This window comes from Emydura macquarii, unplaced genomic scaffold (assembly GCF_026122565.2).
Source record: "Emydura macquarii macquarii isolate MOO-44397 ecotype Brisbane River unplaced genomic scaffold, CSIRO-AGI_Emac_v2 contig_2768, whole genome shotgun sequence".
Lineage (NCBI taxonomy): Eukaryota > Metazoa > Chordata > Testudines > Chelidae > Emydura > Emydura macquarii.
Genome location: NW_027132905.1, coordinates 36547662 through 36562560, shown reverse-complemented (window position 1 = coordinate 36562560; position 14899 = coordinate 36547662). Strand labels below are relative to the sequence as shown.

At 51.2% G+C, this 14899-nt stretch overlaps 1 protein-coding gene across 1 annotated transcript; it reads left to right on the top strand.

The window, feature by feature from the left end:
- The first annotated feature begins 48 nt into the window (after positions 1 to 48).
- Positions 49 to 7425, top strand: TAS1R1 (taste 1 receptor member 1). Its single transcript, XM_067566670.1, has 6 exons — positions 49 to 179; positions 1317 to 1623; positions 2132 to 2938; positions 3675 to 3887; positions 4610 to 4730; positions 6494 to 7425. Exons 1-6 carry the CDS (start codon positions 64 to 66, stop codon positions 7423 to 7425), a joined length of 2496 nt encoding a protein of 831 aa, XP_067422771.1. The 5' UTR covers positions 49 to 63.
- The last annotated feature ends 7474 nt before the right edge of the window (positions 7426 to 14899 follow it).

The following is a 14899-nucleotide window of genomic DNA, read 5'->3' as shown; positions in this document are numbered from 1 at the left end:
CCTCCATGTCTTTTATGTTTGTATCTCTTGGCTCCATGTTATTGGGCTTTCAGATGTCAGAACATGGGGCCCTCTTCTGAATTCAGGATGGATGGGGATTACACAATTGCAGGATTTTTCCAAATACACAGCTATTCAACGACAGTGAGATCTAGACCTGAAGTTGACATATGTGACAGGTAAGTGAGAAAACTAGGGCCTGGGGCTGCAACAGATTCTATGTATCAGCACCTACATACTACAGTTAGTATGGCCCGCAGCGGGTGTGCTGTAATTACTGCTTCACATGCTGTCCAGTATTATGTCATTGCATCCTGAGGCTCACCATCAGTCTGCTAGATCCACCTGTTGCCTCTCATCTTCTTAGATTTTAAACTCTGGGACAAAGGACCATTCTGTATTTATACAGCACCTAGTACAGTGGGGCTCCTACAACCTAATACAAATAATAATAATAATAATACAGTGACCAGAGCTTTAGAAATGCTGTTAGACTAGATTAGACAGACACAGAGATGTTTGCCCAACAGAAGGAAATCATATTTAGCAGGAATAGAAACGGGAGGGGAAACAAGCAGGAAAAAGAGGTGGAATGATGTAGGAAAGCAGATATGGGACAAAGAGACCCACTCCAAATAGACAGGAAGCTGCAACAGAGAAGACACATAATGGGCTGGGAGTTGGGGCATGCAGGGCTCACCTCGCATTAATAAAATGGCAATAGTCCAGAATACCACAGTTTAGCTGGTGTGACTGGCTATTACTGGAGAAAATCTCTTCTGCAGCCGAGAAACACTCTGTGCAGCAGAGAGGGTCCATCAGAGAGCTCATTATAGCTCCCTACTTCTTTGCTGAGAAGTTCCCAATTGGGGAGATGCAGGTGGTTTCTCCTTCTCTTGTACCACCTGAGCAGGAGAAAGGGAGTGGAGCGGGGCAGTGAATCTTTTCCACAGAATGTTGCATAAGGGGCTGCTGACTAGGAGAGGGGCGTTGGCAACTGGAACTAATAAGGAAGACATGATGTGTGTTGTGCAACAATAAATAGCAGCAGCTTCAGTGCAAACATACAAAAGGGAAGATGTTTGTGCTGCTGATCTCATGAATCCCCCGTGAGTCATTGTACACATGGCAGAGGGGGGCACAGGCAGGTGAAGTGACTTATCTAAGGTCACCCAGAGCGTCAGTGTTAGAGCTCCAGCCTGCCTTGCTCCTGCACATTGTTGTCATGCCAGGCATTGCCCAGAGCACATTTCCAAGAATGAGTGAAGTAATCACATCTCTCTCTTGCTTCTGAAATGACATCTGTGTTTCTGCAGAGGGGCCTCTGTAAACAGCCATGGCTACCACCTGTTCCAAGCCATGCGATTCGCCATCGAGAAGATAAACAACTCCAGCAGCCTCCTCCCCAATGTCACTTTGGGCTATGAGATCTACAACACATGTTCAGAATCTGCCAACATGTATGCAACACTGAGCATCCTTGCCCAGAGCGGGCAGCATCATGTGGAAGTGCTCAGTGACTTCACACGCTACCAGCCCAAGACTGTGGCTTTGATAGGGCCACATAGCAGCCACTTTGCCTGCACCACTGCAGCTATACTGAGCATCCTCCTTATGCCAGAGGTAATCAGTAGCTTGTCAGGAGCAATGCCAACTATATTGTAAATGGGATGGTATCTGTGACATGGTCAAACACAGGCGCTATTTGGGGATAATGCTGATTAATTCTGAAGACGAGCAGGGAGAGGGCTTGTGGCTAGGGGCAGAGAACCAGTGCTCGATGATGTGAACCCTATGGTCCTTTATGGCCTCTGGGACTCAGTCTCAGTCTGACTGCAGCACCAGTTAGACCCGTTCCTAGCACTGAGAACGTGACGTGGCAATGCTGCTTACTTGCTTGTTTTCTGAAGATGTCTTGTTGCAGCCACCACTTCCATGTGCTCTCTGAGCACCAGTCCCCCCCACACGAGTCACAGCTCATGCTGGTACCTCCTGCAGTTATTGCTGCTCAGTGTCAATCACCCCCCTGCCCCTTGGGTAATTACTGCTCAGTGCTGATCCCCACCCTGTACCAGTGCCCATCCCCCTTAGGTAACCACTGCTCAGCGAACTCCCTGGTTCCCTTTTGCAGATTAGTTACGAAGCCACCGACGAGATGCTTAGCTTGAAGCGTGCCTACCCCTCATTCCTGCGCACCATCCCCAGCAACAGGCTGCAGGTGGAGGCTATAGTGCTGCTGCTGCAGGAGTTCAGATGGAACTGGATTGCGGTGGTGGGCAGCGATGATACCTATGGCAGGACGGGGATGAAGGCCCTACAAGAAGTTGTGGCAAAGCATGACATCTGTGTCGCCTACCAAGGAATCATCCCCATGAAGAAGGATGCCAGCAGCCCAAAGCTGAAGGAGATGGTTAGAGTCCTCCTGGAGACTGGGGTCAACGTCACCGTCGTCTTCTCCAGTGAATGCAGTGCTGAAGACTTCTTTGCCGTAGTGGTTCAGGAGAATGTGACGGAGAAGGTCTGGCTGGGCACCGAGGCATGGTCTCTAGCCTCGGCAGTCTGGAGCATCCCCGGCATCCACACAATCGGCACAGTGATTGGACTGTCACTCAAGCAGGAAAAGCTTCCAGAAATGGAGGAATATGAGTCTGCCCATGTGAACTCAGAGCAAACCAATGCAGCCATGTGTGCCCCTGATTTGGGTGCTGGAGGGAGGGATGGTGGGAGCGGCAGCAATACCAGCAGCAGTGAGAGCACCAGCCAAAGCTGCAATCAGGTCTGCACAAGGTGCCACTCATTCACTCTAGCACCCCAGGCCTTTGACATCCGGGCCTCCTTTAACGTGCACTCAGCGGTGTACGCTGTGGCCCTTGGCCTCCACCACTTGCTGGGTTGCTGCTCGGGAGTGTGCAGCAAGGACAAAGTCTATCCCTGGCAGGTGAGTGGGTCACTGGGAACCCCCTTCCCTCCCTCCCGTCTACAGGAGTGAAAAGGTCCACTCTGGCAACTCCCTTGTGTGAAGCTGCAGGGGCTGCCCAGAGCTAAGGACAGGTTTGACTATGCTGTAGTGAGAGGCAGAGGGCTAGAGGTAGAAGGGAGCACAAGTATCTAGCAGGAGCCTACCAGCTCCAAGCTCTACCTGAGAGGTGCATGCCGTCAAAGCGGCTATAAGGTTTCAGGGCTGGTGAATTTAGTCCCAGAACAGGTCAGCACGGCCCTGCCATTGGTGCCCTGGAGAGACCATCTCTAAATAGAAGAGAGGATGGATGGTCTAGAGGTTGGGCACTAGTAAGGGACCTGGGACACGTGGGTTCAATTTCCTTCTTCCCTACAGACTGTGTGCCTTTGGGATGTTGCTTATGGTAAAATTTTCAAAAGCATCTAAGTGACTTAGGAGCCTCAATCTCCTTGAAAGTCAGTGGGGTGTAGGTGCTTTTGAAAAATATACCATTAGTGTCTCTGCCTCAGTTCTCCATCTGTAATATGGGGATAACAGCACCATCCTGGCTCCGGGTGGTGGGGGAATTCATGAGGAAGAGGAGAGCAGCAAAGAAAGGGACCCTCACCTCCGGTTAAGGCCCTAACCTGTCCCTCATTGGGGTCTTTGCCCCAGCAGCTGAAGTTGCATGTGGGAAGCTCGGGGCTTTTCTGTCTGTGGCCCTTGTGTTTTACAGCTCCTGGAAAAAATCAAGCAGGTGAATTTCGCTCTGCAGAAGAACCAGTTGTATTTTGATGCCAATGGGGACCCTCTGATAGGCTACGACGTTGTCATGTGGAAGTGGACTGGCCTGACCTGGTCTTTTGATGTAATTGGGTCTTTTGTTCGGAACCCAGATAGTCTGAACATTGACTGGGCTGGAAGCCTGTGGCATACAAAGGATAATCAGGTAATATAGCATCTGAGCCACATATTGGGAAGGGAGGGGCTTGCGGAGGGTAGAGCAGTGGCACCAGAGATTTTCTTAGAATTACAAACAAAAACAATCTCCCTTTAGCCCTGAAACTCGACCCTAGGTACAGCTTTGTGTCCCAGTGCTTGGGGGAGCAGAATTCTGTGCTCTGGGAAGGGCCTGCTTCCCAACTTCTTTTCCTGTGCTGACTCCCTGAGTCACATTTTCTGGTCATGGTCAGGTCATCTGCTTCCCGGGGCTGGCTCCTGGACTCTTTCCCATAGCAGGGTGAAACTGGGGCGCTCAGTATTTCAGGGCCTGCAGTTCCACACGTTGATTCTGACCATAGGCTCTGTAACAACTGGGGCTAGCAGTACAGGGAACAGAGCGCTAAACAGGCTCCTGCCTCCTGCTTGCATCTTAATTCTCAGGAAAATCTATCTCAGGAAGAATCACCCCAGGCATGGCCCCGTGCTGCCACGACACACTGCCCTGCCTCTGCTTCAGCCCCATGGCTATCAGCCACCTGCCTCTGCATCCCACCTGGCTGTCCTGACCCCTTTCCTGGATACCAAGGTGCCTGGAAATAGGAACAGACTTCTGGGGGTCAGTCCCAGCAGGAACTCAGCTCTGCTCAGTCTGTGCTGCTTCCCAGCTGGCTCAGGCTGTGATGGGTGCTTTCTCCTTGCAGGTCTGACCCTTGCTATGCTTTCATCTAGGTGCCGGTGTCAGTGTGTTCAAAGGTCTGCGTAAAAGGAGAGAAGAGGCTGCAGGTCGGGCTTCACCAATGCTGCTTTGACTGTGTGGCCTGCCCCAGAGGAACCTTCCTGAACAGGAGTGGTCAGTAGCACGTGGAGCTGCTCCTCCAAGTGTGGAGGGTCATAGGCAGCGCGAGCTGGCTAATCTTGTCCCTGCCATTCCTGTGTTCCTCTCCTGTGCACCTGGCTCCACACTCCTCTTGTACGTGCTTACTCCAGCCCTTCTCTGTGCTCTTTACTTTCTACTTTCTTCTCCTCTTCCATCCTGGTCCCAGCAGTTTCCTCTTCTCCCCCTCTCATTCCCCTTCTCTTGCAGGGCCTGGTGAATAGTCTCTGAGATGCAGTGCAGCTTGTTCTCTGCGGTCTCTATTTGGGGTATGTCTATACTGATTGCGGCAAAGTCGCCGCTGTCAGATGGATCTTTCTGGACCGATTGGGCGGTCAGTGTAGACCCGCTCAATCGATCAGGAAGTCGACGCAGTAAATCCACCCCCTCAAGTGGCGTAGCGCTGCACGTTCCTGTCGGAGCAGTGCAGTGAAGATACCGCGCAGAAGGAAGCCCAGCAGTCGACGGGAGTTACGCAAGCTACTCTGCGTAGCTTGCGTAACTCCCGTCGACTGCCGCCAAATTTCCAGGTAAATGTAGACCAGGGCCTTGTATAGCTCTTTGGAAGGGCTGCTGTGGGTAAGTAAATACTGGCTCTCCCCCCATACTGCAGAGTGCTGGATGAATGGAATCAGATGAACAGGTGAGCTGAAGCTGAGACAGTTGTTTCTGGATGCTGCCTGACTCCTCTCACTATGGGCTTTGGTTGAGGGGAATCTGGTGCGACAGGTGCTGCCTGCCCTGGGAGGATTGGTGGGACAGGCAGACAGACAGACAAACCCAGAAAGAATAAGCAGCCCCAGATGGCAATAACCCCCATGGCAGAATTTGGTTAGTGAAGAGTCAACGGTGCTGGAAGCAATAAGGAAATGCAGGGGGGAGGTGGGAGGTGGTGCCCAGGGCTGGCTGCAGGATTATCTGATCCCCACTGTGCCAGCTATACATGCAATTCTATGGCAAGAGAACATCTTTGGCTCCTTCGCTCTCGCTCAGTAGAAGCCAGCAGTCCCCACGTTCCACGAGAGCCTGAGCTTTGGGCAACAGCCAACAGTGAAGAGCCTCAGTAGTAAGTTACTCAGTGAACTGCCCCCCTTCCTCCCCCCCACAAAGCCCAGCCAGCTGGTGTGAGCACCTCTGCATATAACCTGCAGTCCAAGGGGAGAGCACTGCTGCAGACATCGCCCAGCCTTGGTGGGGCTGTTGCATCTGCTGGATATTGGAGCACACAGCACATGCCCTCTCCCTGCATGTGCTCTGTACATTACCAGAACCAGGACTCCAGCTGGGACACAGCTGGTCTATAAGCCTTAGCTCACCCAGCTAAGCCAACAGCAGCTGCTGCCCCTAGCTAAACTGGGAGGAGCCATGCTGGGGCGGGGGCACTCTACAGACCAGAGCTCTCCCATTCCAATCCCCCAGTGGTCTCATAGTCACTGGAATCGCAACTACTTACACCAGGGCTGAGGCCTTAGGTTTGCCCACTTTTATACTGTCTCACTGAACCCCAGGTCATTAAAGACCCTAAGGCACTTTTCATAAGGGCTGGGTGATTATCCCCAGCATTTGTGCTCCACCCCAGAGGCAGCTGCATCCCAGTTGTGGGTATTTCCTATGCACAACTTGTTAAGTGCTTTCGGATCCTTTCAGGCAAGAGGTGCTATAGGAAGGCAGGTCATTACTACCATAACCAGTTCGGTGTATGAGCAGCATCTCAGCTCCTCCCCTCCCTTCCCTTGCAGACCTGTACAATTGCCAGCTCTGTGGAACAGATCAGTGGGCCCCAATGAGGAGCGAAATCTGCTTCAACCGGACCATCGAGTTCCTGCGCTGGGCTGACCCCATCTCCTGGGCCTTGTTGACCGCCATCACGCTGCTGCTGCTGCTCCTGGCAGGGACAGCTGCCCTCTTTGTCCAGAATCTCACTACACCAGTGGTCAAGTCAGCAGGCGGCAGGATGTGCTTCCTCATGCTGGGCTCTCTGATCTGCGGCTGCTGTAGTCTTTACTGCTACATTGGGGAGCCCACCTGGTACACATGCCTGCCGAGGGTGCCTGTCTTTTCCATCAGCCTCACCATTTGCCTCTCATGCATTGCGACCCGCTCCTTCCAGATTGTCTGCATCTTCAAACTGGCTTCTAAGTGGCCTGCCCTCTATGGAGCCTGGGTGAGGCACAATGGACCCAACCTGTTCATTGGAGCCAGCACAGCCATCCAGGTGGTGTTGTGCCTGGTCTCGCTCAGCATCAGCCCTCCAGTGCCCAGCAAGGACTATGAGACGTTTGTGGAGCTGATCATCTTCCAATGCTCGGAAGGTGACTCTGTGTGGCCTGTCACACGGCTGCTCTACAACATATTGCTCAGCATCTGCTGCTTTGTCATCAGCTACATGGGGAAGGACCTGCCCGAGAACTACAACGAGGCCAAGTGCATCACCTGCAGCCTGCTCATCAACTTCAGCTGTTTCATCTGCTACCTCACCACCTACATCGTCTACCGAGGCAAGTACCAGGCAGCCATCACTGGGCTGGTCACCTTGTGCACCCTCACCGGGATCTTCGGAGGCTACTTCATCCCCAAGGTCTACATCATCCTCTTCCGAGCGGAGCTCAACACCACTGAGCACTGCCAGATGTCTATCCAGAGCTACACCAGGAAGAGGAGCTCTGATTGAGCCCAGCTGGTGGGGGAGCGAAGGGGGGGGGGTCTGTATGGGGGATGTGTTCTGTGCTCTCAGCCTCCCAGTGTGGGGGATAAGGGGTCACGGATTTCTGCAGGGAGCTGCAGGGGGGCTCTAGCGGCTGCTGGGGATGAGCTGGGGAGGGAGGTGCAGGGGGTTGGGCTCAGGTGGGGAGGGTGGAGTGAGGCCGCAGTGAGATGAGCTTAGGCCTGTGACTCCCTGCCACCAGTAACCAATCCTGTTGGGCTGTGAGGCGAAAGCAGCTCTGTGGGGAATGGAGGAGGAAGTGGGCACATTGTGGGAGTGCAGGGGACAGATGGGAGCACACTGGCCAATGTGGGGCTGTGCTGGGGGAGGTGGCAGCGAGAATAGGACAGACTGGAGAGTTCCCACCGTCCAGTGGGAATAAGCGCTGACAAAGCTGGGCCCGGGGCCTCGCCTCTCTCTCCCAGCCAGCCTGTGGGGCAAGGGACAACTCAGCCGCCATACTCTTCGTCTTCCCTGTGAGTGGAAAGCCAGCTCCGTGCTGGAGCCACGTGCAGGGGCCTGAACAGAACACAGAGGTTGTGACCCCCACAGCCTGCTGGACGAGGGAGTTTAGGGGCAGAGCAGCAAGGTCAGCCCAGGTAGTAACGCTTTGTTCTGCTCAAGGAGAGAAAGAAAACCCCCATTTGTAGCTTCTCCAGCCCTCCAAGGGACAGTGCTTCCCAGAGCCCCACTGCTGCAGGGCTGCGCTTTGTGACAGCACAGGGCCAGCTCCATGAGCTAGAGCAGATCCTTAGCCTGGCTCTCTGATCCACCCTTTCCAGCATTCAGGAGCATGGACTCCCACTGTTATCCCCTGCATGGCATCCTCATAGCCACAAGGTAGAAGCACTGCCTGCCGCCTGCCCAGTTCCAGCCTTTGCAGAGCAAGTCAGGTGCTGGGAATGGAATGGCAAAGAGAGGCACAGACCAGATGGCACAAGTCATACTGTGTGCTGGCTATTAAACCCATGTCCCCCCAGAGACAGAACCTGGCTTTTCTTCTCTCCCTACAAAACAGCTGGTGAATGGGGCTGGGGTGGGGAACAGGAGTGCGCAGCATGGAGCCCCAGGAGACTATTGATGATTTGCTCATGCCTCCCTGGAACTGAGAGGCCTGATGGTTTCAGAGCTGGTCTCTCAAGTTGGTTACCCAAGAAGAGTCAGAACAGTGTCCTGACAGGCTGGGACCATTGGCCTTCTCAGCTCAAGGTGGGAAGGGAAGGGCTGAGCACACTGGCCAGCACAGGATGAAAACACCCCTTTCCTAGCAGGTGTTCATGTGGGCAGAGAAATGGGTGGGGAACATGCTGCGTCTCAGCACCAGGCACATGGCACCCATGAGGCTCATCGCTCCCACAGCCATGAGGAACACTAAGCAGAGGTAACTCACATAGAGAGCACTCAGAGATCCAGGCCCCATGCCCTTCTCTTCATTGCAGCTGAAGCCATCTCACTGTGCCATCAGCCCCTCCCTCTCGCCTTCCCCACAGGCTGTTCCTCAGCTTGAAGTTCAGAAATTAAATGCGATTTTAGTCAGATAATTTTACTGTCAAGCTGCCATTGAATATAATACAGAGGAGAAAAAAACCCAAATGTCCCTCCAGAAACACGTGGGCAACAGCACCCAAAAGGCCACCAACGGTCTATCAAACTTCAGTGAAAACTCACTCCCCACTGCACTACAGCCCTTAGCTACCCAACGCCTATCCCTGGGAGTTACAAGACCTTTTGCCAGCACAGCAGTATGGTGACTGGCTGCAAGCTGCGATTCCCAGGGCCTGCTGCATTTGCCTAGGGAGGCTGAATGCAGGAGCGTTGCTCCTCTCCAGGGGAGTCGCTCAGTTGTCAATCAGTTTTCATCTGAAAGCACCCAGGGGAATAACATTTGCTGCCATGTGTCTGAGGTTCCCTTCCAACCAAGTATCCCAGCAATGGCCAAGGGGATGGAGTTGTTCTGCCTGAAGCGATTTATAGCCTGTTCCTCAATGACGGGTCTCTTTCTGCCAGTGCGTCCAAAGCCCCTCTGCTTTCCCTGCGGCATGGGGACAGGCTCCCACCCAGCAGTCTCCTATTTGTGCCTTGTGCTCCAGGAATGATGCGAACTGCAGTGCCCCCTGCACAAACCCCACACCCACATACACCTTGTAGCCTTGTGGCCTGTCGCCTTGGATTCACTGCCAGGCTTAAGGCTTTGTCAGGGAACAGTTTTATTCTTCAGCATAAAACCTAGGCCAAACAAGACCCAGTTCTGCCTGTAACCCATCCTGTGCCCAGGGTAGCCACCTGAAATTGCCAAGGTCAGGGCAGGCTGCAAACAGAGAGCAGATTCTCCCAGCACTGGTGGGTGGCACTGAAGCCAGACTTCCCAACCAGCCACAAACTGCACTTCTGAATCCCCAGAGAAGCCAGTATACAAATGCACATAGCCCCCTTTACTGCATTTCAGCTCCTGGCTCCCAAATCAGCACTAGGTCCAGTAAAGAGACCAGTTATTTAAACTCTATGCTCTTTACTAAAAAGATTCCCTCTGACCCCCAAAGGGTCAGCCATAGTACCAGTTCAATATAAGTTTGGATCTTACCTAAAATACCACGCTGCCAGCCAATCCTTTGGTAACTAAAACGAAAGATTTATTGTAAAAAGAAAGAAAGAAACCATAAGAGAAATGTTAAAGGATTAGAGCAATCAGATACATACAAATGATTGAAAGTCCATATACATCAAGTTTCTGGGAGAATTGTGGAGTTACAGGCTTGTACAGTTCCTCTGGTATACAACCGACACCTGGATGGGTCTTAGTTCTTCGGTTCAGTTGCAAGTGAATTGATCCAGGGGCAGATATATGTCAATAACTGAACAGGAACAAAGGCAAAATGGTTTCTGTGGTTTGATCTTATATACCCTCTGTCTCTGGCCATGTGGCCTGTGGAAACTTACAGGAGCCAAAATGGAGTCCAGAGTCACATGGGCCAATCCTAGTAACTCTTCAGGTATGCCTTTAGTTTCTTCCTGGGCCCTTTGCTTTTGTAAAGGTTTTGATGGGTCATTAAGTGGGCTATTGTCCTGCCGCCTCTCTGTCTGGGGTGTATCCCAGCCAGCACAATTTGAAATACAGGTACATCAAATATGTCCATAACTTCCATTACAGATATAACACATGAACATAACTATTGTCATCTGACTTAGTACATTATAACCTCTCCAACAGTACCTAACATGGCATATCTCACATTAATTATTATGATTTTGACACACTGATGTTAACCAATATGACAAATGCCCCCCCCCCCCCCATCTAACCAGTGTGACACCCCCAGCACGAGACTGCTGTAGAAGGAAGCAATCGAGCTCCTGAATATACCTAAAGGGCCCCCGTCATTCAGATAGTGCCCACCATGGGCTCTATCTCCCAGAGGCATTTCCTCTTGGATCTCTCAGCACTGAAAGGAGGACCACACACCGCACTGCAGCCTGCAGCAGGAGCCTATTTCCATCCTTCCCACATGAGGCCAGGTCTACACTACTTACTTTGCTTAAACTTAGGTCACTGAAGGGTGTGAATAAGCACCCCATTGAACAACATAAGTTTACACCAACCTAAGCACCGATGTAGACAGCACTCTGTCAGACAGTGGGAAAGCATCTCCCTCCGACATAGCTACTGCCACTCATGGAAGTGGATTTGTTATTCCGTTGGCATAGAGCATCTTCACCAGACACGCCCCTAGTGTAGCCTACTCTTGAGTCACTTGGTGGCTTGATAATCCCTTACTCCCTTCCCAGATGGGTCTGATAGTTGAATAGGACTAGTTGGCCTTGGCCCCCGGCCCTTAAAGGGGCAGACCACCTGTTACACACTCCTCACCACAAACATGATGCACTGTGCAGGCACCCATATATAAACACTGCACACACTCATCACGCATGCTGTACACTAGGCAGAGGGACACTTGCTATGCCCTAAGAGGGTTGTGAGCAGGCACTTGCCTGCCCCTAACTTTGTTATTCAACCACCTCCTTGAGTAGAGCAACTCCCCTTCTTCCTACAAGCTCAGTCAGGTCAGCCTAGTTAGTACTTGGAAGGGGAGATTTGCAGGGAACTGCTAGCGGCTGGTGCTTCCTCAATAACGTCAGTCAGGAGCTGAGAACCTAGGATGCTGCTGCTGGAGGAGATACAACACTTAGCTCCTGCCCTCTGTGGCCAGTGAAGATTCTGTGGCTTTTATTGGGGAGACTGGAGATGGAATCAGAGTGCACCCCAATTCCTGTGTCATGGAAAATATCACGCAGCTACTTAATTTGGGTTGGATCAAGCAGAACTTTAATTGTGACAAACACACAGAAAGCTATAGCTATAGAGAAGCCCAGGCAGCATGTCCCCGTGCTGATCTCTGGAACTTCACCATGGTACAAAGTACAGATGGCTTATATAGGTTTGTTTAAGATTCCTTTTTACATACAGATCCTATAGTGGAGTTTCTGATACTTAACAGGTCATCTACCGCACATAGGGTACTTATAACACATAATGGGGGTCTCCCGGTGCCAGCAAGTCCCGAGTCACATATAGTCACTTGTTATCTATCTGACAGGGTACAGCTGGGTGCGGCTACAAAGGTAGTTAATGTCTTACAACATAGACCAACGATTTTGCATTTCTATTGCAGTTCTAAGACATCCTGCCCGAATTTAGCATTTCTATCACAGTTCCAGTCTAAGGCATCCTGTCTGAATTTTTGTGATTCCACACCTGCCATGTGAGATCACAGTCTGCCTCACTAAACCTGCAACAGTTTCATTTGGGCCTGGGATTCTTTTTCATTTCCTCTCCAGAACGTTGGTATTATGCTGCTATCTTGCTCAGCCTCCCCAGAGGTGGCTGCATTTCTGTGTGCTGTGAATTGATCTCTGTACATCCCTTGCGTGTTGCTGTGCAGCTTCTGGAGCTCATGTTTATGAAGTGGAAGTGCTAGAGATGTGTGCTGTGTCACTACTACACATGCTTAGCTTATTTACCCTCATTATTCTGTGTATTATGGTCATGCCTAGAGACCCGACCAAGAAAAGGGCCCCAATGTGCTGCATAGCAAGAGGGAGCCTATGCCCCCAAAGAGCTTATAATCTAAAGCGACGAGACAGAAAGGCTGCCAGGGAGACGGCAGCACAGGGTTGGGTTCTTACTTCGCCGTGATGTAAGAACCTAACCCTCCCATTTCAGGAGCACATTCATTTTTTTCCTGTGAAAATCTTGGACTGGAAATTGGTTTATTCCACCACACGCAGCCAGCTAGTGTCACGAGGAAGTGCCGTGCAGATGGTGAGCTCTGTGACAAGGCTGAGGTGAGCAGGGCATGGCCACTTTGTCTGTACTCTCAGTGCAGTGAACAAGTCAGCTGTGTCAGATGTGAGACACTAGGGGGTGCTCCTTGTAGTATCTTTTGCTGGAAACAGGATCCTCCCAGGGGCTTTGGGATCCCCCAAAGGCAGGAATTTGGGGAAGCCCAGCAAGAAGCTGAATATGAGTCAACAGTGTGCCTTTGTTGCCAAGAAGGCTAACGGCATATTGGACTGCATTAGGAGGAACGTTGCCAGCAGATCAAGGGAAGTGATTATTCTCCTCTATTCGGCACTTGTAAGGCCACATCTGGAGTATTGTGTCCAGTTTTGGCTCCTCCCTCCCCCCACTACAGAAAGGATGTGGATAAATTGGAGTGAGTCCAGCAGAGGACAATGAAAATGATTTGGGGCTGGGGCACATGATTTATGAGGAGAGGCTGAGGGAACTGGGCTTATTTAGTCTGCAGAAGAGATGGGTGAGGGGAATTTGATAGCAGCCTTTAACTATCTGAAGGGGGTTCCAAGGAGGATGGAGCTAGGCTGTTCTCAGTGGCAGCAGATGACAGAACAAGAAGTGATGGTCTCAAGTTGCAGTGCGGGAGGCCGAGGTTCGATATTAGGAAAAACGTTTTCACTGGGAGGGTGGTGAAGCACTGGAATGGGTTACCTAAGGATGTGGCGGAATCTCCCATCCTTCGGGGTTTTTAAGGCCCGGCTTGACAAAGCCCTGGCTGGCATGATTTAGTTGGGGGTTGGTCCTGCTTTGAGCAGGGGGTTGGACTAGATGACCGCCTAAAGTCCCTTCCAGCCCTCATCTTCTATTCTAAGCAGTCTCTAATGTGCTGTTGTCTGCAGCTAAAGAAGTGCATAGTCAAGAAGATAAAGATGGATCGGATCATCAGCAATTATGCAGCAATTATGAGCAATTATGGAGGCTCATGGTCAAAGAGCTTCTGGCGCAGCACATACCAAAGAAAGCCAACATGGTAGCAATGGCAATGAGATACCTGACACTGCGGCCCAGCAACCTGGAGAGTGAGTGCTCATCCCTGACCCTTCACCCAGCTCTCCTCTGGTGGACAGCAAGTATCCATCTTTGACTCCACCAGCACTGGCTCCCCAGCGACAGCAAGCGTTCAGTAATGTTTCCCAGTACTGATGCTAAGCACCCATCCCACAAGTGTCATTATGTGAAAGCTATCTGCTCTTTATATGAGCCCTGCTGACTTTCCCAGCTATAGCAGAGGCCAGTTCTCCACACAAGTGCAGGTCCACTGTCATGGTCTCTATGCATACCAAGGAGTCACTGAAGCAGTAATAGGCAGAGCTAGGAAAGGTTTTGGCAATGCAATGAGAATTTTCTGTCCACCTCCGATGCCCTCCACCCAAGGATCTCAAAGCTATTTACAAGTATTAATTAACAGACACTCCCAACACTCTTTAAGGCTGTTGTAGCTAGCATTACTATTCCCATTTTACAGATGAGAGGAATAAGATGGAAAGGTTAAGAGACCTGCTCACAGCCAAACAGCAAGTCAGTTCTGGGAACAGAACCCAGGACCCCGACCCTGAGTACTGTGCTTTAGCTAATAGAAAATACTTCCTCTCTGAATAACGTACTGAGACTGGGACAGTAAGTACACACAATGCTCTCTCCTCTTTAAGTAACAGTAACCATAGAGGCTGTGTTCACATGTAGCATATTCTAATGGGGACACTTTCTAGTTACTGTAAAACTCCACTGTTGTCCAATACACTCCCTAATTTATTCAGTGTTGCTGGCAGGTGTTTCCCACACAATCAGGCTCCATCCCAGGATCTAATACCCTGGTGTTGTCTACAAGCCATCCCACTGGCTGCAGTGCAACTGGTCCTCTGGAGGGAGAAAACACCACAGGCTGTTCACAGGCAACCAAGGCACCCAGGAATGCCAACAACTCTCTCCTTTAAGCCTTGTTTAACTAAACTGGTTTAACATCATATCTTAGTGCAGTGTGTTTGTGTGCAGACAAGGCCTAATGTGGAAGCCTGATATTTGAGGGACTCATCCATTATCTTACATAAATAAGGGAGGGCAGCTGCCCTGCTCAGTCCTGCGAGTTTC